Source organism: Nerophis ophidion, linkage group LG09 (genome assembly GCF_033978795.1).
Source record: "Nerophis ophidion isolate RoL-2023_Sa linkage group LG09, RoL_Noph_v1.0, whole genome shotgun sequence".
Taxonomy (NCBI): domain Eukaryota; kingdom Metazoa; phylum Chordata; class Actinopteri; order Syngnathiformes; family Syngnathidae; genus Nerophis; species Nerophis ophidion.
The window spans coordinates 4,226,628-4,251,882 of NC_084619.1; the positions used below are offsets into that span (position 1 = coordinate 4,226,628).

The following is a 25,255-nucleotide window of genomic DNA, read 5'->3' on the forward strand; positions in this document are numbered from 1 at the left end:
GCCTCAGATGCCCTCAAGAGGTGACCAGTGCCAATACAAGACTCCGTGCACTTTCTGCTTTACTCTGCAGGGGAAACATCGAGAGCTCCTTTTGCAATTATAGTCTTGGATCTCAGTTTGCTGAGTTGTGCGATTTTTTTTTTTTTTTTTAAGTCCCATTTGGCAGAATCCGCTCCTGTAACATGTGAGAGGACTTAGAAGTGCAGGCTGGCGAAGCAGACAAGGGAGATGTTATCTCCTCAGGCAAGGCAGCACACTTGAAAGAAACAGGAAATGAGCGAGAGCGCCTGTTTTTCTCAAAGGTTCACCAACTCTAAAAACAGGCCTAATAACGTCGCAAAAAATTCCATTCACAACAAAAAATGTTTTTTTAAAGAATCAATTTTTCTAAATATATACAGTACAAGCCAAAAGTTTGGACACACCTTCTCCTCATTCAATGCGTTTTCTTTATTTTCGTGACTATTTACATTGTAGATTGTCACTGAAGGCATCAAAACTATTAATGAACACATGTGGAGTTGTGTACTTAACAAAAAAAGGTGAAATAACTGAAAACATGTTTTCTATGTCCCAAGTGGAGGAGTTCAAGTAGTCTCGAGTCTTGTTCACGAGTGAGGGAAGAGTGGACGGTGAGATCGACAGGCGGATCGGTGCGGCGTCTTCAGTAATGCGGACGTTGTATCGATCCGTTGTGGTGAAGAAGGAGCTGAGCCGGAAGGCAAAGGTCTCAATTTACCCGTCGATCTATGTTCCCATCCTCACCTATGGTCATGAGTTTTGGGTCATGACCGAAAGGATAAGATCACGGGTACAAGTGGCCCAAATGAGTGTCCTCCACCGGGGGGCGGGGCTCTCCCTTAGAGATAGGGTGAGAAGCTCTGCCATCCGGGAGGAACTCAAAGTAAAGCCACATCGAGAGGAGCCAGATGAGGTGGTTCGGGCATCTGGTCAGAATGCCACCTGAATGCCTCCCTAGGGAGGTGTTTAGGGCACGTCTGAGCGATAGGAGGCCACGGGGAAGACCCAGGACACGTTGGAAAGACTGTCTCCCGGCTGGCCTGAGAACGCCTCGGGATCCCCCATGTTTTTTCACAAAAGCCACCCTTAGCTCTGATAACTGCTTTGAACACTCTTGGCCTTCTCTCGATGAACTTCAATAGGTAGTCACCTGAAATGGTTTTCACTTCACAGGTGTCATAGTTTCGATGCCTTCAGTGTCAATCTACAGTTTACATAGTCATGAAAATAAAGAAGACGCATTGAAATGAATAGGTGTGTCCTAACTTTTGGCCTGTGCTGTATGTATACGTCAACAGACAAACAAAGCTTTTGGAACTTGTATCCTGTTTTGAAAAGGTTTTATAATATTTTTTAAACCAAATAATTAGGGGCGTAACGGTACGTGTATTTGTATTCAACCTTTTCGGTACGGGGGTTTAGGTCCGGTCCGGAGGTGTATCGAACGAGTTTGTAAGCTAAAATCTTAACAAGCTGCTCTGCTTTCTGCCTCTGTCTGAGCGCAAAGCATTGTTCCACCCACACAACCATCTGATTGGTTACATACAAAGCCAATCAGCAGTGCGTATTCAGAGCGCATGGAGTCAATGCTTCAGCGTCAAGCAGATATGGGTTTAGCAGGGGGTGCAGCGGACAGCGTACTCTCCCCAAATTATAAAAAACACCTCCCAGTCACAACTACTACTAACATCACTATGAGCCCGTTGACCTTCTAGAAACTTAAACTTAAACTGCAGCTCAGCTCGCTCGCAGTTCTGGCTTGAGGTGAAGGCTAATTATCTTTTAGCGTAACGTTACCTCATTTAGTGTGTGTGTGTGTGTGTGTGTGTGTGTTAGGGGCAGCAAAGCCCTGTCAGTCTGTTATTTCAATTGAACTCCATGGTGTTCAGGGATGAATAGTCTCTCCTATTGCTATTGTACTATTTTTTTCAGCTATAGTTACAGTAATCATTACTAATGTAGCAGCCTAGTTTTGAATGGCAGGGTCCCTGCTATCACATGTTGACAAAAATATAACATTTACATAATAAAAATCAACTACAGGCTTCCCAAATGCTGTAATAAATTAAGCATGATGAGTTGACTTGAAACTGTTTAATGTTGCACTTTTTATATGTAGAAGAAAGGTTTTGTCATTTTATTTAATCAAAGCAGCTGATCGGCCGAAATGATCATAGAATTATAATGCAATGCTAAGCTTTTAAAATGCAGAAAGAAGGGGCTTTATATGATAATAGTTATTAACCACAAAGCAAGTACTATTTCTTTGGAAAAGCATGTTATTATTTTTGAAAGCCTGTCATTTTTTCCGTCATTTTCTAAAGTGCACAAAAAAGTAGGAATTAGGAGTGTGACACATTCAAAAGGGGAGGGCCTGAAAAGACTCTTGTGAAGAAGTGATTCACACACCCTGCCTGGAATCATAATGAGCAAAGCTTTTAAACAGCCGCACAAAGACGTCCTCCATCGAATCTGCGACCAACCAACAAGTGCACGGCTCACATACATCCCACACACTTCCGTCTTAAAGAAAAGCTCGTCTTTTTTCCTCTCTGAGTCAGAGAAGTGGCTAATATTTTACTTGACAGGAAGGTCAGGGAGTTATTTGCTATTTTGAACTGCTGTTGCATGTTTGTGCTTTTGTTTTCCCAAGAATGGCTATCCCGGTAAAGAGAGTGCTTCAAAAGACACACATCCTCAGGTAACCAAAACTAGCGTCGGCGCGGAACATCTGTTCCTTACTCCCTCTTAGGTCTGATGTCTTCTGTGGTCACTCTGCTAAATTTCTGTTGACCGTTACAGCCATTGTGAGTCACATTTTATTTAAGGACATTGCATGTTGTAATTCATCACGGTTGTAAAATGCAAGGTGTTCCGGGGCCATATTTTCAGGTTGATGATGTAATATTACACTCCAATTTAAAGTGAATGTTTTTTGGGAGAAAAGATGCACCATACTTCCTTTCTGTTGTGTTTATTTACTCAACTGCAGAACATACAAGGTGTCTGTCTATTAGGGGCCTGTAATTGTACAGTACAGTTTTATAGTAATAATAAGTTGCTTTCTTCTATCCTGTTACAAACCCTGTTTCCATATGAGTTGGGAAATTGTGTTGGATGTAAATATAAACTGAATACAATGATTTGCAAATTTTTTTCAACCCAAATTTAACCTTGGGCACTAATGCACCCCCATACCATCACAGATGCTGGCTTTTGAACTTTGCATCGATACCAGTCTGGATGGTTCGCTTCCCCTTCGGTCCGGATGACACGATGTCGAATATTTCCAAAAACAATTTGAAATGTGGACTTGTCAGACCACAGAACACTTTTCCACTTTGCATCAGTCCATCTTAGATGATCTCGGGCCCAGAAAAGCCAGCGGCGTTTGTGGATGTTGTTGATGAATTGCTTTCGTTCTGCATAGTAGAGCTTTAACTTGCACTTAAAGATGTAGCGACGAACTATATTTAGTGACAGTGGTTTTTTGAAGTGTTCCTGAGCCCATGTGGTGATATCCTTTAGAGATTGATGTCGGTTTTTGATACAGTGCCGTCTGGGGGATCGAAGGTCACGGTCATTCAGTGTTGGTTTCCGGCCATGCCGCTTACGTGGAGTGATTTCTCCAGATTCTCTGAATATTTTGATGATATTATGGACCGTAGATGTTGAAATCCCTAAATTTCTTGCAATTGCACTTTGAGAAACGTTGTTCTTAAAGTGTTGGACTATTTGCTAACGCAGTTATGGACAAAGGGGTGTACCTCGCCCCATCCTTTCTTGTGAAAGACTGAGCATTTTTTGGGAAGCTGTTTTTATAGCCAATCATGGCACCCACCTGTTCCCAATTAGCCTGCACACCTGTGGGATGTTCCGAATAAGTGTTTGATGAGCATTCCTCAACTTTATCAGTATTTATTGCCACCTTTCCCAACTTCTTTGCCACGTGTTGCTGGGATCAAATTCCAAACTTAATGATTATTTGCAAAAAAAAAAAAGTTTATCAGTTTGAACATCAAATATGTTGTCTTTGTAGCATATTCAACTGTATATGGGTTGAAAAGGATTTGCCAATCATTGTATTCTGTTTATATTTACATCTAACACAATTTCCCAACTCATATGGAAACGGAGTTTGCAGTACAAACCTGGGCAAATTAGGGCCGGGGGGGCCGCATGCAGCCTGTGGAGCTTTTCAATCTTGCCCAGGTTTATTGTTTTAGATGTTTAAGATGGACAGTGTAGCTGCCATTATGATGTGCAGTCATGTTTTCTACAGACCCTAAGTCTTCAACTATACTAAGTCTTTCAATGCTTGGAATCTGCATGATATACTTGTTACTATGGCCATCTAATTAGTTAACCATGTTCATCTAATTAGTTACTTTGGTCACTATGAGATACCTCAGATATTAGGTGTTGTTTTTTTTGTTTTTTCTTACCCTTTGCGTTCATATTTCACTATGTTGCATTTTGATTGTGTTTCTCTTGATTGTAAAATATGTTGTCAATATTCAGTGTTTTACCCTTCATAATTAATATTGTAAATCTCACATTCTTTATTTTCATGTACATTCTGGGTGTCTCATTCAGTAAAAAAAAAAAAAAGTCAAATTCCATTCCGTGTTTTAAGGCGGTCTGTCATAACGTTTTTAGCTTTCAATCATTATTGTGGGGTTTTGTATTAGTGTTTCTAAAAATAGACATACCGGCCCCCAGACACACTTTTTTATCTAAATCTGTATAATAATTGACCAGCCCTGTGTTAGTAGATACAAATGGCACTTGCAGTGAAAACTTCACAGTATGCAGCTTTACAGATGTCATGTCTACCACAACACACCTCCTATTAATGGACAGTATTTGGGTGGAGTTTATTTGTGTAAATGTAGCCTTAATGCGACTGTAAAGCCCTCTACCATCAGAAGCTTGTTTAAAGGCCTACTGAAAGCCACTACTAGCGACCACGCAGTCTGATAGTTTATATATCAATGATGAAATATTAACATTGCAACACATCCCAATACGGCCTTTTTAGTTTACTAAATTGCAATTTTTAATTTCCCGCGAAGTATCCTGTTGAAAACGTTGCGGAATGACGACGCGTATGATAACACGTGCGCGTGACGTCACCGGTTGGAGCGAACATGTTCTTCCAGCACCGTTCACGGCTAAAAGTCGTCTCTTTTCATCGCATAATTCCACAGTATTCTGGACATCTGCGTTGCTGAATCTTTGGCAATTTGTTCAATTAATAATGGAGACGTCAAAGAAGAAAGATGTAGGTGAGAAGCTGTATATTGCAGCTGCCTTTAGCAACACAAACACAGCCTGTGTTTCCTTATTTACATTCCCGAAGGTGAAGCTTTACTATGGAACAGAGCGGTCAAGTGAACATGGTTCCCGACGACATTCTGTGAGAAAAATTGTGGTAATAAGTCGGCTCTTACCGTAGACATGAGCGGAGCTTGCGTCGTTCTTCCTGCAGCTGTCAAAGAGGCAGCTGCATGGCTTCCCTCAGAGACACTGGCGGTCACCACACCCGAGTCCACACCCCTCAGACTTTCAGTTACCATATAATCTCACTAAAACACTAGTAACACAATAAGCAGATAAGGGATTTTCCAGAATTGTCCTAGTAAATGTGTCTAATAACATCTAAATCGCTCCCACTGCCCTCGTCTTTTTTTTTTTCTTTCTAGTCCTTCACTCTCACTATCCTCATCCCTGAATTTTTCATCCTCGCTCAAATTAATGGGGAAATCATCGCTTTCCCGGTCCGAATCGCTCTCATTGCTGGTGGCCATGATTGTAAACAATATTCAGATGTGAGGAGCTCCACAACCCGTGACGTCACGCGCACATCGTCTGCTACTCTCGGTACAGGCAAGGCTTTTTTATTAGCGACCAAAATTTGTGAACTTTATCGTCGATGTTCTCTACTAAATCCTTTCAGCAAAAATATGGCAATATCGCAAAATGATCAATTATGACACATAGAATGGACCTGCTATCCACGTTTAAATAAGAAAATCTCATTTCAGTAGGCCAGGGGTGCCCATTACGTCGATCGCTAGCTACCAGTCGACCGCGGGGGGTGTGTCAGTCGATCTCCAGCCAGGCTTTTAAAAAAAAAATAGACCTAAAAATTAGTGATCATCAATCTTCACCAAGACGTCACTTAAATGACATTCACGGTACCGGAGGGTCTTGTGAGATGACGCTGGCTGCTGCCAGTTCATTATTATGAAAATATGACCGAGAGGAAGGCGAGAAACACTTTTTATTTCAACAGACTCTCGCGCCGAACCTTCCGTCAAAACTCTAAAGGCCGACTGCACATTTCCTATCTTCACAATAAAAGCCCTGCTTCATGCTGCCTGCGCTAACTAAATACAGAGTCTCGGAAAACTGGCGTGCACAAGCGATCCCTCAGAAAGCTGGCGTGCACATCACTTGTGCACGCCAGCTTTCCGAGACTCTTATTTTGTTAGCGCAGGCAGCATGAAGCAGAGCTTTTATTGTGAAGATAGGAAATGTGCAGTCGGCCTTTAGAGTTTTGACGGCGCGAAAGTCTGTTGAAATAAAAAGTGTTTCTCGCCTTCCTCTCTGTCATTTTTTCATAATAATGAACTGGCAGCAGCCAGCGTCATCTCACAAGACCCTCGGGTGCCGTGAATGTCAATCAAGCAAGCTACGGAATTTGCCGCCAATGTTTTTCTTGTAAAGTGTATGGAAGCTGGATGAATTAGATGCCAAAAACCGGCGTTATCATCATTACTGTCTGATTCCAATCAATGCAAGTCATCAGAATCAGGTAATACACCAACTGATATTCTTGTCTTTGTGAAAGAAAGACATCTATATGTGTTACACATGCTTGTATTATCATTAAACACATTTAACTTGTTTACAAAAATGTCTCTTTCATAAATAAATCAATATAAATGATATATATAAATGAGGTAGATCCCCTCGAGTTGGTCAATTGAAAAGTAGCTCGCCTGCAGAAAAAGTGTGGGCACCCCTGCAGTAGGCCTTTAAGTGTGCTCCCAAACGGCATGTGAGCTCATGTCAAGTGGGTTCAAAGGTCACAATGATTGTGCAAAAAACATACATTCTAATGACTCCCCTGACCTTTTACACACTTTCTTCTCCATCATTCTGCTCTTCATATCTTCTTTTGAAAGATTCAAAACTAACTTTCACAATTCAGCACTCACCAGGATACTTTGTTTTCATGGGGATGCAACCTGCAGGCCATATAATATGTTATTTTTTATCATTGTCTCCTAATTTTCTGTTTCCTGGTTCATAATGCTTTTTGTACTCATCCCCTTATGCTGACTCAGGGCTCCATACTTTTTCTACTTTTCCCAAAACAACTAAAATAGCTGGTGTCATTGTGTTTGTTCATGTTCAAGCAATGTTTTCTATTTGCTCTACTCCAATAATAATGAAACATAACAAAAATACTTCACTTTTGAACTCTACATTCCTTTTTTTTTTTTGTCTCTAGGCGCCCCCTGATGGCCCAACCAGTCAACAACAGTCAGGTCCATCACGCGTGGCGGCGGTCGGCCCGTACATCCAGTCGTCCACCATGCCCCGCGGCGGCACTGGCAGACACGAGCTGCTTGTAAAACCAGCCTACCCAGACGGCACTGCCACCCTGCCCACACACGATCTGCAGAACAAGGCCAGAACAGGTGAGAACCCAGGACCTGGATCCAATATTTCCTCTTTATTTCCATACAACTTAGGGCATTTTCTTAGTGGAAACAAAGTCTTTATTAAAGTTTGTCAAGCAGGAGCAAAGATGTCCAATGCATTGACTGGTTGTGGCGTCACTCTGAGCTCAGAAGGTAGCAAAGTGGACTCCTGGGTGCTGTGTTGTGCCTGAATATCATCACATCATTTTTGCACTTTTGCTACGGAGTGTTTTTTTCTTGCCTTGTTTTGAAGTGGCTCATTCTTTTTTCGGTACCAGGGTGAAAATTAAGCTGTCCCTTTTTCCTTTTTTTTAATAAATGGTTGATTTATATAGGCTAGTAAGGTAAAGTGTTGTACCTGACAAGTGAAGGCTGCAGAAGCAATGTAGCCGAAAACTTGTCAGGTACAACACTCTACCTTACTAGCCTATATAAATCAACCATTTATAATTACACGTCAGTAGGCTAAATGAACCTCTTCAACATGTCCCTTTTCCGGTTTTAGCCAGTACAGTATTGACTCGGTTTTAGTTTTAGTTTAGTCTTTATTTGAAGGGACAATGCACACAAACATTAAGCTCAAAGACAGATAGGTTTTTTACCAGATTATAGCTTTCTAGCTCACTTCCATCTGCAGTCACTGGCTACCTAAAATAAAGGGATACAAAAATCATGCAATAAAATTATGACAATAAAATCATACCATATCATCTAATCAAATTAAGAAAAGTCATAAAATGCCTTAATATACAATACAACCACATCTCAATTACATCATCACACAAAGACAATACATGCTCTTGTTCACATCTGTCATCATTTGTAAAAACAACCATGATTTTAACAGACACACCTCACAATTCACAAGAAAAATGCTGTCATGGATGAATATAATACACATTAACTTGATCCATCAAACATAGTGTCCACCTTATTGACCGTGTGAGCAGCTTTGGTTGCTCCGAAGCCACTTTTTAATTTCAATTGTAATTGAAGAGTAATCTGTTAAACTTTTCAAGTTTGTTGTGAGGTCGTTCCATTCCTTTATGGCATGGGTGTCAAACTCTGGCCCGCCGTGTATTTTCATTTGGCCCTTGAGGCAATATCAAATTAACATTAGAGCTGGCCCGCCAGTATTCTACAGCGGCGGTGTCGCTGTAACACCGCATTCACCGCTAATACTCATACTTGCTAACCCCCCCCCAATTTTCCAAGGAGACTCCCAAATTTCAGAGCCCCTCACGAAAATCACAGGGGGCAACCATTCTCCCAAATTTCTCCCGATTCCCACCTGGACAACAATATTGGGGGCGTGCCTTAAAGGCACTGCCTCAAGCGTCCTCTAAAACCTTCCGTCACGTCCGCTTTTCCTACGTAGAAACAGCGTGCCGGCCTAGTCACATGATATATTTGACTTTTACACACACACACACGCTAATGCAGTGCAAGCTTGGTCAACAGCCATACAGGTCACACTGAGGGTGGCCGTATAAACAACTTTAAGTCTGTTACAAATATGCGCCACACTTTGAACCAACACTGAACGAGAATGACAAGCAAATTTCGGGAGAACATCCGCACTGTAACACAACATAAACACAACAGAACAAATACACAGAACCCCTTGCAGTACTACCTCTTCCTGGACGCTACAATATAAAAATGTATTATTAGCCTGTAGGAAAAGTTTATTTTGATATTTACCTGAGAAGGTTGCAAATAGAAAATAGGGATTCAATTTCTGTTTAAATTTGATTTGATATGCCATTGCTATTTTTAAATTATTAGTATTATTTGAAACTCGATTTCGCATGTCATTATAAAGTTATATAAGTCTCGCTTGTTCAATATTCAATGCAAAACTTGTTTGGGTCCCTATTAAAAGGTTAATTTGTTCAACCTTGGCCCGCGCTTTGTTCAGTTTTAAATTTTGGCCCACTCTGTATTTGAGTTTGACACCCCTGCTTTATGGCTTTATATGAAAAGGCTGATTGTGCAAAAGATGTTTTACATCTGGGTACGCTACACTGCCCCCTGGTGGAGGCTCGTGTGTTTCTAGTTGTCACAGCAGATGTAAATTGGACAAAGTGCTTAAGCTTTTCTTTAAGTGAGATTTGTTTTTTCTCTAAAGGTTTTGCATGTTTTTTTGTATACTCGCCCGGAAAATGGTGGCGTGCCATCTCTGGGTTGGGGAGGAGACCCTGCCCCAAGTGGAGGAGTTCAAGTACTTAGAAGTCTTGTTCACAAGTGAGGGAAGAGTGGATGGTGCTATCGACAGGCGGATCGGCGTGGCGTATTCAGTAATGCGGACGCTGTATCGATCCGTTGTGGTGAAGAAGGAGCTGAGCCGGAAGGCAAAGCTCTCAATTTACCGGTCGATCTACGTTCCCATCCTCACCTATGGTCATGAGCTTTGGGTCATGACCGAAAGGATAAGATCACGGGTACAAGCGGCCCAAATGAGTTTCCACCTCCTTAGAATTGGGGTGAGAAGCTCTGCCATCCGGGAGGAACTCAAAGTAAAGCCGCTGCTCCTCCACATCAAGAGAAGCCAGATGAGGTGGTTCGGGCATCTGGTCAGGATGCCACCTGAACTGCATTCCTAGGGAGGTGTTTAGGGCATGTCTGACCGGTAGGAGGCCACGGGGAAGACCCAGGACACATTGTCTATGGACACTATGTCTCCCGGCTGGCCTGGGAACGCCTCGGGATCCCCCGAGAAGAGCTAGACGAAGTGGCTAGGGAGAGGGAAGTCTGGGTTTCCCTGCTTAGGCTGTTGCCCCCGTGACCCGACCTCGGATAAGCTTAAAAAGATGGATGGATGGATGGATGGATGGATGGATGGATGGATGGATGGAGCAGTGCAAAAAGAGGCAACAAAAAAGTTCAGACTAGACGAAGAAGCAAGCAGGAGCGATAAGGGAGAGGAAAGGGAAGCGTCCGCCCTCGATGAATGCCAGTGAGAAAGAAACTTATGATTTTTGTTGTTGTTGTTTTTAATAAATTGGTAAAATAAAATAACTTAATTGTCATTTTTTATTATTTTTATTATTATTATTTGTCTGTAGAATTTTTAAGGACGATTTTTTTGGTCCAATTTAGAATAAGGCTGCAAGATAACAAAATGAGTATAAAAGTAAAGCGCTGTGAAATATTCCCGGATGCAATGTAAATAAACACGTTCAGGGGCTGACTCTGCGATGAACAGAGTGAGATGTCTTTCATCCCTGTTTGAAACAAAAGCGAGGCTCAGAAATTTTGACCGCCGAACATGTCTGTCACTCAAATGCCTCTTGCAGTTATTTATTGCACTAATTAAAACTTTGGTGTCGATGAATCGTGTTGCCCGACCGTAAACACTGCAGCATATGTAAGGTCACAAAGATTTTTTTGTAATGTAAAACCACAATGCAAAAAATAGGATTTGACCCAAAAAATCTGAATTGAACATCCTACCCTGCAGTGTGAACGTTGCCACGGAGATGATCTTTGACTATCTTTTTTGCAGGAGGTGCTTAAAAACAGCAGAGTGCTCTTATAACTCTGACAAAACAAAAATATTCCAAAATAAAATGTCAACTGTAGAGGACACTGGTTAGAATATCCCAAACATTGTGTGGAGGGACCAGCGGAATTTAGTGCCCAACAAAAAAAATATACGACTCTCTGCCTTATTTTTAATTTACTATGACTGCTCCACCATGGAGCTTTAGAAAGTTGGAAGTACTTTAATAGAAAATGGTGATGAACACGAATACGGTATTTCTTTGAATTGCAACCTCTTCTCATTCCGGCGCTTACCGAAGGCATGTAGTAAAGGCAAGTATGCGCTAATTATTTTAAAACCTCTTTTTACTCCGCCGCTTACCAAAGGCATGCGGTAAATTTAGGCCTGTGCTTATAAGTTTGAGTGTGATGTAAGGATACCATCATGAAAAGCACATTTAGTAAAAAGAACGTTATTATGGTCTTACCTTTACTTATAAATGAAGTCCATGCGCAGCTCCTTCTGATCAAAAGCATCGATAACTTGTTTATAGAAGTCTTCCTTATCTTTCTTCAGTTTTAAAAGTCTCTCTGTCTCGATGAGGATCTTCCTTTATTAACTCGTGCTTTGATTGAAAGTCCAGTTTAGAAAACTGTTTTATTTTAGATATGTAATCCTCCATGTTAAAAGTGCAAGTGAGGGGAAAAAATAAACGATCGCTGCGGGGCGGTATAGCTCGGTTGGTAGAGCGGCCGTGCCAGCAACTTGAGGGTTGCAGGTTCGATTCCCGCTTCTGCCATCCTAGTCACTGCCGTTGTGTCCTTGGGCAAGACACTTTACCCACCTGCTCCCAGTGCCACCCACACTGGTTTAAATGTGACTTAGATATTGGGTTTCACTATGTAAAGCGCTTTGAGTCACTAGAGAAAAGCGCTATATAAATATAATGCACTTCACTTCACTCACTCTTGCTGCTTTTTGTCACTTCTTCTGCAGCCTGTTAGTCGCAAAAAGGATCACCAGCGCCCTCTACCACCAGGAGGCGGGAGTCATTTAATGAGTCATATTTGACACACGCAGCTATGGTATATTAATAAAACATAGCTGCTTACTGTTCTTTTTAGCATATTCAATAGCTTGGACCTTAAATCCTACTGAATAGCTCTTAATCTTCTTCCCTTTATGCGATTTCAAATTATTTAAATCATCCTCCTCCATTTTGAAAATTTTGACAGGGGAAGTTTCACTCGTGACTTGACGAGTTTAACCCGGCGGAAATTCTAGACCTGCGCTAGTAAAAATATTATTTTGCGAAACAAGTTAGACCCAGCGTTAATCCTGAGCCGGCGGTAATACTGAGCCTGCGCTAATTATTTTGCAAAAGGAAACGAGTTGAAGGCAGGCGCATACCATATACCTGGCGGCAATTCAAGGAAATACGGTACATTCTGAGAAAGTTGTCATAGCGAAGTACGGATGTGTGATGCTCATCGTCGTTTTTGTCAACAAGAGTTGGCAAAGGGTAAAAGTGACGTTAGATGTTCATTTATCAGTTGTCATTCTCGGCATTTGTGTTATTTTGGAACAAATATGGCCTTTTGGAACAGGTTACTACCAAAAAACTGAAGAATCACCATATATTTTATCAAGGGGTTTGCAACATTAAAATAAATAAAAATAAAAACCTCGAAAAAGTAGATGACGAGCCAGGGAAACAATAAGAATGATTTATGTTTTTAATTTAATGTACTACTTTCCTTTATAGCCACATTGTTGTTTTTCTTTTTCTCTAAAGCAGCCAGTTTGTTGTGTGCATTTTCATTCTTGGATGTTCTATTTGTAAAAGTATTTAACAGGGGACCTGCACTTTCTGTGGACCCCTTTTAACCTCTCAGGCTATCTTGTTTTATTTCTTTAATAAATGCATCGTCCACAGAGGCCATGTTCTTGCTCGAGCCTCTGAAAGAGCTTCGGGCCAAGAGAAAAGGTAGAAACAATACATGATTGATGTGTATCCGTGCTTTCTTCTTTTTATTTGACTTTGTTGTCCTGCTTTTGTGACACTTTTCCTAGTTTCCCCTTTTAAATGGGTTTTGAATTGCATTATCAGCGCTAAGTGTGAAGATGCAATGTGCGTGTGTTTTGTTTTTCTGAAAGTCTGCAGACATTTTATGTCAGGGGTGTCCAAACTTGTTCCACTGAGAGTTGCAAAAAGTAATCATGCGGGTGCCATTTTGCTATTTTTAAAGGTTTTTGATTTATAGATATTTTTTTTTACCTTTAGGGCTTACCTGACGTTTGGTTCTGGGAAACCTGTAGGGCAGGGGTGCCCACACTTTTTCTGCAGGCGAGCTACTTTTCAATTGACCAACTCGAGGGGATCTACCTCATTTATATATATCATTTATATTTATTTATTTATGAAAGAGACATTTTTGTAAACAAGTTAAATGTGTTTAATGATAATACAAGCATGTGTAACACATATAGATGTCTTTCTTTCACAAAGACAAGAATATAAGTTGGTGTATTACCTGATTCTGATGACTTGCATTGATTGGAATCAGACAGTAATGATGATAACGCCCACATTTTCAAATGGAGGAGAAAAAAAGTTGTCCTTTCTGTACAATACCACATGAAAGTGGTTGGTTTTTGGCATCTAATTCATCCAGCTTCCATACACTTTACAAGAAAAACATTGGCGGCAAATTCCGTAGCTTGCTTGATTGACATTCACGGCACCCGAGGGTCTTGTGAGATGACGCTGGCTGCTGCCAGTTCATTATTATGAAAAAATGACAGAGAGGAAGGCGAGAAACACTTTTTATTTCAACAGACTTTCGCGCCGTCCCTTCCGTCAAAACTCTAAAGGCCGACTGCACATTTCCTATCTTCACAATAAAAGCCCTGCTCCATGCTGCCTGCGCTAACAAAATAAGAGTCTCAGAAAGCTGGCGTGCACATCACTTGTGCACGCCAGCTTTCTGAGGGATCGCTTGTACACGCCAGTTTTCCGAGAATCCGTATTTAGTTAGCGCAGGCAGCATGAAGCAGGGCTTTTATTGTGAAGATAGGAAATGTGCAGTCGGCCTTTAGAGTTTTGACGGAGGGTACGGCGCGAGAGTCTGTTGAAATAAAAAGTGTTTCTGGCCTTCCTCTCGGTCATATTTTCATAATAATGATCTTGCAGCAGCCAGCGTCATCTCACAAGACCCTCCGGTACCGTGAATGTCATTTAAGTGACGTCTTGGTGAAGATTGATGATCACTCATTTTTAGGTCTATTTTTTTTTTAAATACCTGGCTGGAGATCGACTGACACACCCCCCGCGGTCGACTGGTAGCTCGCCATCGACATAATGGGCACCCCTGCTGTAGGGTCTCAGTCATAAAATTTTTAAAAACAATTCATATATTATTATTATATTATTTTAGATCAACTTCAGATCTTTTCATATAAAGCTGAAAACATGTTTTTTAAGTTGTATGCCCTTTCTGTCAAAACCTTGTTTTTTATGGCAAAAACAAAGAAAATATGCCATATTTTACCTTAAAAATATTTCCAAGGGGAATATTTGGTGCAAAGTAATTGGAGCCCTAAATAGGTCAATAATTTATAGCAATATTGATTTGAATTTTTTTTTTGAGCAATGACAGTTTAATAAAAAAACACTAAAATTCTTAATGATCCAAAAGGGCCTACTCATAAAAGTGTTTAATTTTCTTTTTTTTACTTTCAATGCTTGAGTAAGTTTCTAAATGATCTTCATTTATTTGTCGATTATAAGTTTTTGTTCATTTGTAATGTTTTTTTTGGTTTGTTTTATGCCTTTTTTGTTAAAAAAAAAAAAAATTGTGCTTTTTTAACCCTTGTGTAATGTTCATATTGTTGTTAGTCAGCCAACGTGTGTGGGTCTGATGGACCCATTGCATTTTGTGGCTTTTAATGCCTCACAATCAAACACTTTTATGTTAAAATACTGAACAGATGTTTATTCTGACAAGGTAAACATCTGTTCAGTATTTTAACTTAAAAGTGTTTAATTGTGAGGCCTTAAAAGCCACAAAATGCAACAGGTCCATCAGACCCACAAGAGCTAACATTATGAACGTTGCACGGTAAATTCCTCTGCCAGTTTCTGCATCTCACCGGGATTCTTCTTTTGTGTTTCTGCACCTGTGGTTCCCACACAAGGTTGCAACATTGTTTGTCAACACTGTCTGCTCTCATTTTCTCGCACATTTGACTCTGATGTTCTGTGTACCGGCACTCTGTCCTCCTGTCTAGGCCTGCTTAAGTTTCGTCTTAAGACCCACTTTTATTCTTTGGCTTTTAACACTACGTGAGTTGTGTGGTCCTCTGTGTTTTTTATACACTTTGATTTCTATTTTACTGTTTTAATTGATTTTACCCTTTAAAATAGTTTTTAATCATATTTGTTTTTATATTGTTTTTATTGGTTTTATATTCATTTATTTTTTGTTTTTATTCAGTCATTGGTGGAGCATAATATATATATATATATATATATATATATATATATACTTTTATTTTATTTTATTTTATTTATTTATTTATTTATTTTTTACAATTGTTTTTAACATGGCTGTGCAGCACTTTGGAAACGTTATTGTTGTTTAAATGTGCTATATAAATAAAGTGGATTGGATTGCTGTGTGTGTGTGTGTGTGTGTGTGTGTGGTAGACAGAACATCAATTTTCACACTCCTATTATCCCTGGGTCCAGTGGACCCGGACATCTTATATGTAATATGTATGGTGTGTGGTCATTTAATATATATTCTGATATATGTTCTTCACAGAAAATAAGCCAAAGTCAAGTGAGTCTGTTTGAAAAATGAATTAATTGTATCATTTTTATTTTAATAAAAAATGAAAACGGGTCCCACAGACCCCAACACCACAGGGGTGGAATTTTAAATTTGAAGTAATTGGAGCCTTGATTAGGTAAATAATTCAGACCATTACTGATTTTGATGAATTCTTTTTTCAGAAATAACAGCTTAAAAAAAACAGCCTGCATTCGTCTTATCATAGTCAACATTGCAATTTTTTTGGGTTCAAATTGTCCGTGTTCACTTTTCTACTTTTTCATGTTATTTAAAAAAAAATAGTATTTAAAATGTGTTGCTCCCGGTCCACAATTTGGACACCCCTGTTATACGTCAAAACTGAGGCGTCTGTCAAGCAACCAGGACAAAAACAAAAAGATAATTACAGAGTTTTATTCATCCCCTCGTCTCTTGTGTCTCTTTAGGGAACCAGTCATCAAAACCAGAGTCCAATACCAACGGCCATGGTCCAGCTTCAACACTTCCACGAATGACCTCTCACAAAGTCCAAGGTAAGAAATATGCACATTTAGCAAGGATGTGCTTGTCTAAGAAAAAAACCAGGTCACGCTGAAACTTCGTTGTCTTTTAATGTGGTCTGTGATTAGATGACACGGAGCCCAAGAGGGACAAGAAGGTACGTCCATTTTCTATGTTTGAGCCAACAGAGGTTCCCGCCGCTTCACTCCGCAAAAACCAGAGCAGCGACGACCTGGTCAGGGACGCCCAGGTAAGAAGAAACCCTTTTTTACTTATCCCTGCAACAAATAAACATGCATATTTAAAAATATTCACTCTCCTGTCCTCTCAGTCGGCTCCCAAAGCTCCAGTCAAGATCCCGCCGCCTGTCCCCACAAAACCGAAAGGCCCAAATGTTGTCCCGTACGGCAAAGCGGGTCTGAACACGGGCACCTTTCCTAAAGCCAAGCCTCACAACAATCACCCCCAGGCCGCCCACAGCCCTCTCCCACCCTCTCAGAGCCAGACGCTCCCTTTACCCTCCAAGCAGGACACTCCGCCCGCTGCCGCCGTGCGACCCTTCACCCCAGAGCTGCCCTCCTCCAAAGACAACAACATGAGCAAGCCGCAGACCGTCGCCGCCAGCTCCATTTACTCCATGTACACGCAGCAGGTCGGCATCCAGGGGGCCCTGAGCCGGTGTCAGAGCCGTACCAACGGCTTCGTCAGCGGTGAGACTCTCCTTTGCTCGTTCATCGCCGTACCTTGTTGTTAAAAGTACTGTTTCTTCATCTAATGCTTAAAGGCCTACTGAAATGAGATTTTCTTATTTAAACGGGAATAGCAGGTCCATTCTATGTGTCATACTTAATCATTTCGCCATATTTTTGCTGAAAGGATTTAGTACAGAACATCAACAATAAAGTTCGCAACTTTAAGTCGCTAATAGAAAAGCCCTGCCTTTACCGGAAGTAGCAGACGATGTGCGCGTGACATCACGAGTTGCAGGGATCCTCACATCCTCACATTGTTTGTAATGGGAGCCACCAGCAGTAAGAGCAATTCGGACCGAGAAGCGACAATTTCCCCATTAATTTGAGCGAGGATGAACGATTCGTGGATGAGGATATTATAGTGAAGGACTAGAAAGAAAAAAAAAGCGGCGGGAGTGTGAGCCTTTCAGATGTAATTAGACACATTTACTAAAATAATTCTGGAAGATCCTTTATCTGCTTATTGTTTTAATAGTGTTTTAGTGAGATTGTAAAGACATACCTTGAGGTCAGATGGCTGCGATGAACACGCAGTGTCTCAGAGAGAAGCCGAGGAGCCAAGCTCACAGCTGCTATTTTTGACAGCTGCTGCAGGACGATGAATAATCCACTGATGTCTCCGGTAAGATATATATCACAATTTCCCCTTCCAAAAACTAGGTTTTGTTTTTTTCAGCCCTGATATATATACATATAGACAGTACTTATACACATATCTATAATAGGACAGGACAAACAAAATATGTATTACTTTAGATTCTGATACGACAGCCAATTTTACAGTACTTTTTTTCCTTTTTTTGGTGGCATATCTTAGTGAGAATATCAAGTAAAAATATCCAAAATGTATTTGTTTGTTGTTTATTTATTTATTTTTTCGTAGTTATTACCTTTAGACAATAGTATCTGCAATAAATTACTTCATCTGAAATAATTTCAGTTCTGATAATGTCTCTAATTGCGGTAGAGGCGGGGGGTGGGGGGGGGGGGGTTGCCCACATTTGCGGTCCTCTCCAAGGTTTCTCATAGTCAGCATTGTCACTGGCGTCCCACTGGGTGTGAGTTCTCCCTGCCCTTTTGTGGGTTCTTCCGAGGATGTTGTAGTCGTAATGATTTGTGCAGTCCTTTGAGACATTTGTGATTTAGGGCTATATAAATAAACATTGATTGATTGATTGATTGATTGATTGATAGTAATATCTACCATGAATTGATTAACGTGCACCCCGACTTACACAAGTTGAAAAACTTATACGGGTGTTACTATTTAGTAGGGGTGTGGGAAAAAATCGTTTTGAATACGATTCGCGATTCTCACGTTGTGCGATTCAGAATCGATTCTCTTTTTTTTTTTTTTAAATCGATTTAAAAAATAAAAATAAAACATTTAGAATTTTTTTTTTTATCAATCCAACAAAACAATACACAGCAATACCAAAACAATGCAATTCCAAAACCAAACCTGAGCCAGCAACACTCAGAACTGCAATAAACAGAGCAATTGAGAGGAGACACAAACACCACACAGAACAAACCAAAAGTAGTGAAACAAAAATGAATATTTTTAACAACAGTATCAATATTAGTTATAATTTCAGCATAGCAGTGATTAAAAATCCCTCATTGACATTATCATTAGACATTTATAAAAAATAATAAAAAAGAACAATAGTGTCACAGTGGCTTACACTTGCATGGCATCTTATAAGCTGGACAACACACTGTGTCCAATGTTTTCACAAAGATAAAATAAGTCTTATTTTTGGTTCGTTTAATAGTTAAAACAAATTTACATTATTGCAATCAGTTGATAAAACATTGTCCTTTACAATTATAAAAGCTTTTAAAGCTTTGGTGGGGCGGCATAGCTCGGTTGGTAGAGTGGCAGTGCCAGCAACTTGAGAGTTGCAGGTTGATTCCCGCTTCCGCCATCCTAGTCACTGCCGTTGTGTCCTTGGGCAAGACACTTTACCCACCTGCTCCCAGTGCCACCCACACTGGTTTAAATGTAGCTTAGATATTGGGTGTCACTATGTAAAGCGCTTTGAGTCACTTGAGAAAAGCGCTATATAAATATAATTCACAATAATTCACAAAAAAAAATCTACTATTCTGCTAGTATGTCAGCAGACTGGGGTAGATCCTGCTGAAATCTATGTATTGAATGAATACAGAATCCTTTTGAATCGGAAAAATATAGTTTTTGAATCGAGAATCGCGTTGAATCGAAAAAAATCTATTTATAATCGAATCGCAACCCCAAGTATCGATATTGAATCGAATCGTAGGACACCCAAAGGTTCGCAGCCCTACTATTTAGTGTTCAATTGTAAGGAATATGTACTGTACTGTGCAATCTACTAATCAAAGTTTCAATCAATCAATCAATCCCAGTACAAGGAGACAGGGACAGTCCCAGAAGATATGTATGATGGCCTAACATGTGGATTTTGTCTTTGTAGTGTATGGAAAGCCAGTGATCCCCAGCGGAGGATCTCTACACCCAGAGAACCCCTACATGGAACGCCGCTCCCCTGCCCTGGACTCTGAGGTGGACCACACTGGAACCAACTACACAGGTCCCAGTCCACCTGAGGGCTCTCAACCAGAGACGGAGCGCATCCCCCGACCCCTCAGCCCCACCAAGCTGCTCCCCTTCATTTCCAACCCCTACCGGCACCAGAGTGATGGAGATCTTGAAGCTCTGAGGAAGAAGCTCTACAATGCCCCAAGGCCCCTGAAGAAGCGCAGCTCCATTACGGAGCCTGAGGGACCTGCCGGGCCAAACATCCAGAAGCTTCTCTACCAGAAAACCACCCTGGCAGCTATGGAGACCACAGTCAACACACCGGGAACTCCCATCTTTCCCGGTGAGGCGGAGAAGGAAGGAGAGATATCTGTGGGGCTTCACGTTCCAGGACCTCTGAGTGATGCGGAGGACCACCAGTCAGATGTTCTGGGGGAGGGACAACATGTCCACATTCCAACCCCAGCCGAACAACCCAGACCACCAGTAACAATCATTGCTTTTGACAATGAAGACATCATACCCCCTCCTCCACCGTCACACCCTGCTCCCAGGCCAGAGGACACGCTCTTCCCACCGCTGCCATCTGCTGGTCTGGAGGACACCATCCCCAACATACCCCCTCCACCTCCGGAGGGCTTTCTGGAAGAGTTCCCCCCTTACCCACCGCCTCCGTACCCCAGCGGAGGAGGAGAGCAGGACACCTTAGGAGAGGACACCTTTAATATGAAAGCGCCAGAGGTCACCGGTCAAGTCGTTTTGCCCCCGGTAAGAATCCCTCTGCCCGTTTTAAAACAGTCAAAAGTTTGATTGGGAGGGCTGGATGATTATTTGATCATCACGATCAATTACACAATTATTCCTTAATTTGTAAACATGAAAATTTATTGCACCGCCAATAACGCAGGTTTAAATAAAATTTTGAAGAACAAGGGATATGCCCCTGAGACCCGACCTCTGATAAGCGGTAGAAAATGGATGGATGTTTATACAGCACTAATGCACCTATATACCATCACAGATGCTGGCTTTTCAACTTTGCGTCGATAACAGTCTGGATTGTTCGCTTCCCCCTTGGTCCTGATGACACAATGTCGAATATTTCCAAAAACAATTGGATATGTGGACTCGTCAGACCACATAGCACTTTTCCACTTTGCATCAGTCCATCCCAGATGGACGGCGTTTTTGGATGTTGTTGACAAATGGCTTTCGCTTTGCATAGTAGAGCTTTAACTTGCACTTACAGATGTAGCGACGAACTGTATTTAGTGACAGTGGTTTTCTGAAGTGTTCCTGAGCCCATGTGGTGATATCCTATAGAGATTGATGTCGGTTTTTGATACAGTGCCGTCTGAGGGATCGAAGGTCACGGTCATTCAATGTTGGTTTCTGGCCATGCCGCTTATGTGGAGTGATTTATCCAGATTCTCTGAACCTTTTGATGATGTTATGGACCGTAGATGTTGAAATCCCTAAATTTCTTGCAATTGCACTTTGAGAAACGTTGTTCTTAAACTGTTTGACTATTTGCTCACACAGTTGTGGACAAAGGGGTGTACCTCGCCCCATCCTTTCTTGTGAAAGACTGAGTATTTTTTGGGAAGCTGTTTTTATACCCAATCATGGCCCCCACCTGTTCCTAATTAGCCTGCAGACTTGTGAGATGCTCCAAATAAGTGTTTGATGAGCATTCCTCAACTTTATCAGTATTTATTGCCACCTTTCCTAACTTCTTTATCACGTATTGCTGGCATCAAATTCTAAAGTTAATGATTATCAGTTTGAACATCAAATATGTTGTTTTTGTAGCATATTCAACTGAATATGGGTTGAAAATGATTTGCAAATCATTGTATTCTGTTTATATTTACATCTAACACAATTTCCCAACTCACATGGAAACAGGGTTTTTATGATCGTGAGAAGCCATGAATCAAAATCAAAATGTGATTGATTGTTCAGCCCTAGGACTTTACAACTTATGGATGTGCAGAAAACCAATGAAGTGGCACTAATGGGAAAAACACTGTGTTTTTGAATCCTTTCACATGTCGGTTCTCATGTTGGTTCCACAGGGACAGGCCATGAATTGTCAAACCCACAATAGTGACCTGGGTCCACGTTATATAATTGGATAAGCCCCATCAAACACTGCTATTGTTGTTTTGCGGAAAATGGGCCTAATTCTACTTAGACTAAGTGCATGTTCACCCCACTTTCCACACTCCGTCTTATTCACTAAGGCGGACTTTGTGTTTAAAAATAAACACCAGTAGTTAACACCGTCACCTAATCCGACCGTCAGAGGATTTGCAATAAGGCTTGCAGGTTTTACCCCAAAAAGGCGACCAATTAGAAATCAATGTTATGGCCCGTTTGTCTCGGCAAACACCTGGAGCTCTGTGCCTAATCGGGTTGTGTAATCGAGAGGTGAAATTGTTTCCTAAAGCTTTGGATTAACAATGCGAAGAAAAAAAAAATCACATCCCCCCTCCTCACAGTCGAGAGGGAACGCGAGGCGGCGTGGACGCTTTCTTTCTCGCTGCAGTACTCATGTTTTATGGTTGTGTCTTCAGGGGAAGAGGACAAACCTGCGCAAGCTCGGCTCGGAACGCATCAGCCACAGCATGAGAGTGAAGTTCAACCCCCTGGCTCTGCTGCTGGACTCCTCTCTGGAGGGAGAGTTTGACCTGGTCCAGAGAATCATCTACGAGGTGAACATTTCTCCACCCTTTTTCTCACTTTGGGGGGGAAAACTGCAACCTCTGTTTGGATTTATACTTTTTAATATGATTGTTTTTGGTGCTTATATTTTTTATGAACGTCTTTCGGGCAGTGTTAATTTTGACAGCAGTTTTTAAATACATTTTAGTAATGGTGGTTGAAGAAAATGTTTTTTAGTCAAACTTTGTGGATTAGTGAATTATATTTATAAAGCGCTTTTCTCGAGTGACCAATCCAATATCGAAGTTACATTTTGACTACACTGCAAAAACTAAAATCTAAGTAAGATGAAAAATCTCAAATAAGGGAGATATTTGCTTATTTTCTGTCTGATAATTCTTCTCACTAAGCAGATTTTATGTTAGAGTCTTTTACTTGTTTTAAGGGTTTTGCTCCTAAATGATCTCAGTAAGATACTACAGCTTGTTTCCGACATTTTATGACCTATTTTGAGTAAAATATGCTTGAAACTGTTTTTGTCCAAGTGTCCAAAACACACCCAGAAATGGTGCACAGGAAGGCGGGGAAGAACAGGGGGAAAAGGCGGCCAAAATGTTCAAAAGTCCCAATTGTGTCCAAACTACCTCCCCGGGTTCCAGTCCCGCCGGACACACAAATCCCGGGATACAAAAAATGTCCAAAACGCACCCAGCAAAGTCCCACGGGAAGTAGGGGGGGAATTTTTTTTTAAAAAGTCCGCAAAAGTCCCCCAAAATTTTCTAAATACCTACCAAGGTTCGAGTCCCAACCGGGTTCGAGTTTGAGTTAGAGTGCACACTCGAACCCGGGTGGGACTTTTGAACGTTTCACCGACTTTTCTCACTTTTCTCCCCACCTCTCCGTGGGACTTTGCTGGGTGCGTTTTGGACATTTTGGGCGGAACCTGTGGGACTCGAACCTGTGTAGGTATTTTGAACATTTTTGGGACTTGTGCTGACTTTTCCAACTTTGATCCCCCCTCTCCATGGGACTCGGCTGGGTGTGTTATGGACATTTTGGGCATCCTGGGACTTGCGCGGCCATACATAAGATTTTATACTTGTTTTAAGTGTTTAGGTCCTAAATGATCTCAATAAGATATTACAGCTTGTAGCTGAGATTTGATGACCTATTTTGAGTAAAACATGATTGAAACTAGAATATCAAATGTTGCAAAGCTGTGTCATCAACACTCACAAGTATAAAACTACTTTTTAAAGTAAGAATTTCTTATTTTAAGAACATAAAACAAAATCATGACTTTGACACAATTGTTTCTCATATTAAAACAGATGACAGCCAAATAGACTGCCGTTTTATTTTCACTGAAACAATAGAAAATACGTACTCGTATACTGTAGTAGTACACTTGTTATTAGTGAGAATATACTTATTTTAAGGTATTTTTGGGTTCATTGAAGTGAGCTAATTTTACTTGTTTGGAAAAGTCTTGACAAGCCAAATGTTCCTGTTCTATTGGCAGATAATTTTGCTTAGTTTAAGTAAAATACCCCTCATTTTTTTTTTTTTTTTTCTTGTTTTTGAACACTGACTTTTTGCAGTGTAGTGTAGATGGCACTGGGAGCAGGTGAGTAAAGTGTCTTGCCCAAGGACACAACGCCAGATTACTCTTAAGTCAAAATTGTAGTTTAAAAGTGTTTCTGGAGGAATCAAAGCTGCTCACACGGTCAATAAGGTGGCCACTATGTTTGACAGATCAACGTAATGTGTGTTATATGTTTTCCATGACAGCATTTTTGTTGTAAATTGTGAGGTGTGTCTGTTAAAATCATGGTTGTTTTTACAAATGATGACAGATGTGAACAAGAGCATGTGTTGTCTTTGTGTGATGATGTAAATGAGGTGTGCTTGTATTGTATATGAAAGGGCATTTTATGACTTTTCTTAATTTGACTACATGCTATGGTATGATTTTATTGTCATAATTTTATTGCATGATTTTTGTATCCCTTTAATTTAGGTAGCCAGGGACTGCAGATGGAAATTAGCATTTTAGCTATAATCAACTTAAAATGTCCTCTTTGGGGATTGCAATAGAGATTTATCTGCATTCATAAACTTAATTCTAAGCATTCCTTCACAAAAAAAGAAATCTTTAACATCAATATTTATGGAACATGTCCACAAAAAATGTAGCTGTCAACACTAAATATTGCATTGTTGCATTTCTTTTCACAGTTTATGAACTTACATTCATATTTTGTTGAAGTATTATTCAATAAATGTATTTATAAAGGATTTTTGAACTGTTGCAATTTTTAGAATATTTTTTAAAAATCTCACGTACCCCTTGGCATACCTTCAAGTACCCCCAGGGGTACGCTTACCCCCATTTGAGAACCACTGAACTAGTCGATAAGCTTCTTCTTTTTGTCTCTTTTCTTGTTATGGGACTTTCATCATCTGCTGTTGCCATTTGTAATATAAAGTAGCGTATAGTTCTTACTCATATCTGTCAGTAAACTCGTCATGAAAGCTCTAAAACATACCGGTGTAGTGAGTTTACGTTATTCACCCAAGGAACTTTAGTTATTAGAGAGTTCCGGTCGGTTTTTCACGGGAATTTCGGATGAGGAGATGCTGCTCCGTTATTAATTTAGGTAAAGTCTGAATGTCATTAGAACAGTTAGCTCCATCTTTTGACACTTCTTTAATTCCCGTCCTTGCACGCTACACGGCTACCACAAAGA

At 40.7% G+C, this 25,255-nt stretch overlaps 1 protein-coding gene across 3 annotated transcripts in view; it reads left to right on the plus strand.

The window, feature by feature from the left end:
- Window positions 1-25,255, plus strand: part of LOC133558916 (apoptosis-stimulating of p53 protein 2-like) — a 94,923-nt gene that overhangs the window by 58,877 nt on the left and 10,791 nt on the right. For 2 of the 3 annotated variants that reach the window (XR_009808059.1, XM_061910079.1), the window contains exons 10-16: window positions 2,675-2,722; window positions 7,544-7,733; window positions 16,505-16,591; window positions 16,688-16,809; window positions 16,891-17,269; window positions 19,774-20,606; window positions 22,418-22,555. Coding sequence is in view for 2 of the 3 variants with exons in the window: in XM_061910079.1 (XP_061766063.1) it covers window positions 2,675-2,722; window positions 7,544-7,733; window positions 16,505-16,591; window positions 16,688-16,809; window positions 16,891-17,269; window positions 19,774-20,606; window positions 22,418-22,555 (1,797 nt within the window). In the remaining variant the exon portion in view is untranslated. The remainder of the gene's footprint in view (window positions 1-2,674; window positions 2,723-7,543; window positions 7,734-16,504; window positions 16,592-16,687; window positions 16,810-16,890; window positions 17,270-19,773; window positions 20,607-22,417; window positions 22,556-25,255) is intronic. The other variant, XM_061910081.1, reaches the window with a different exon arrangement.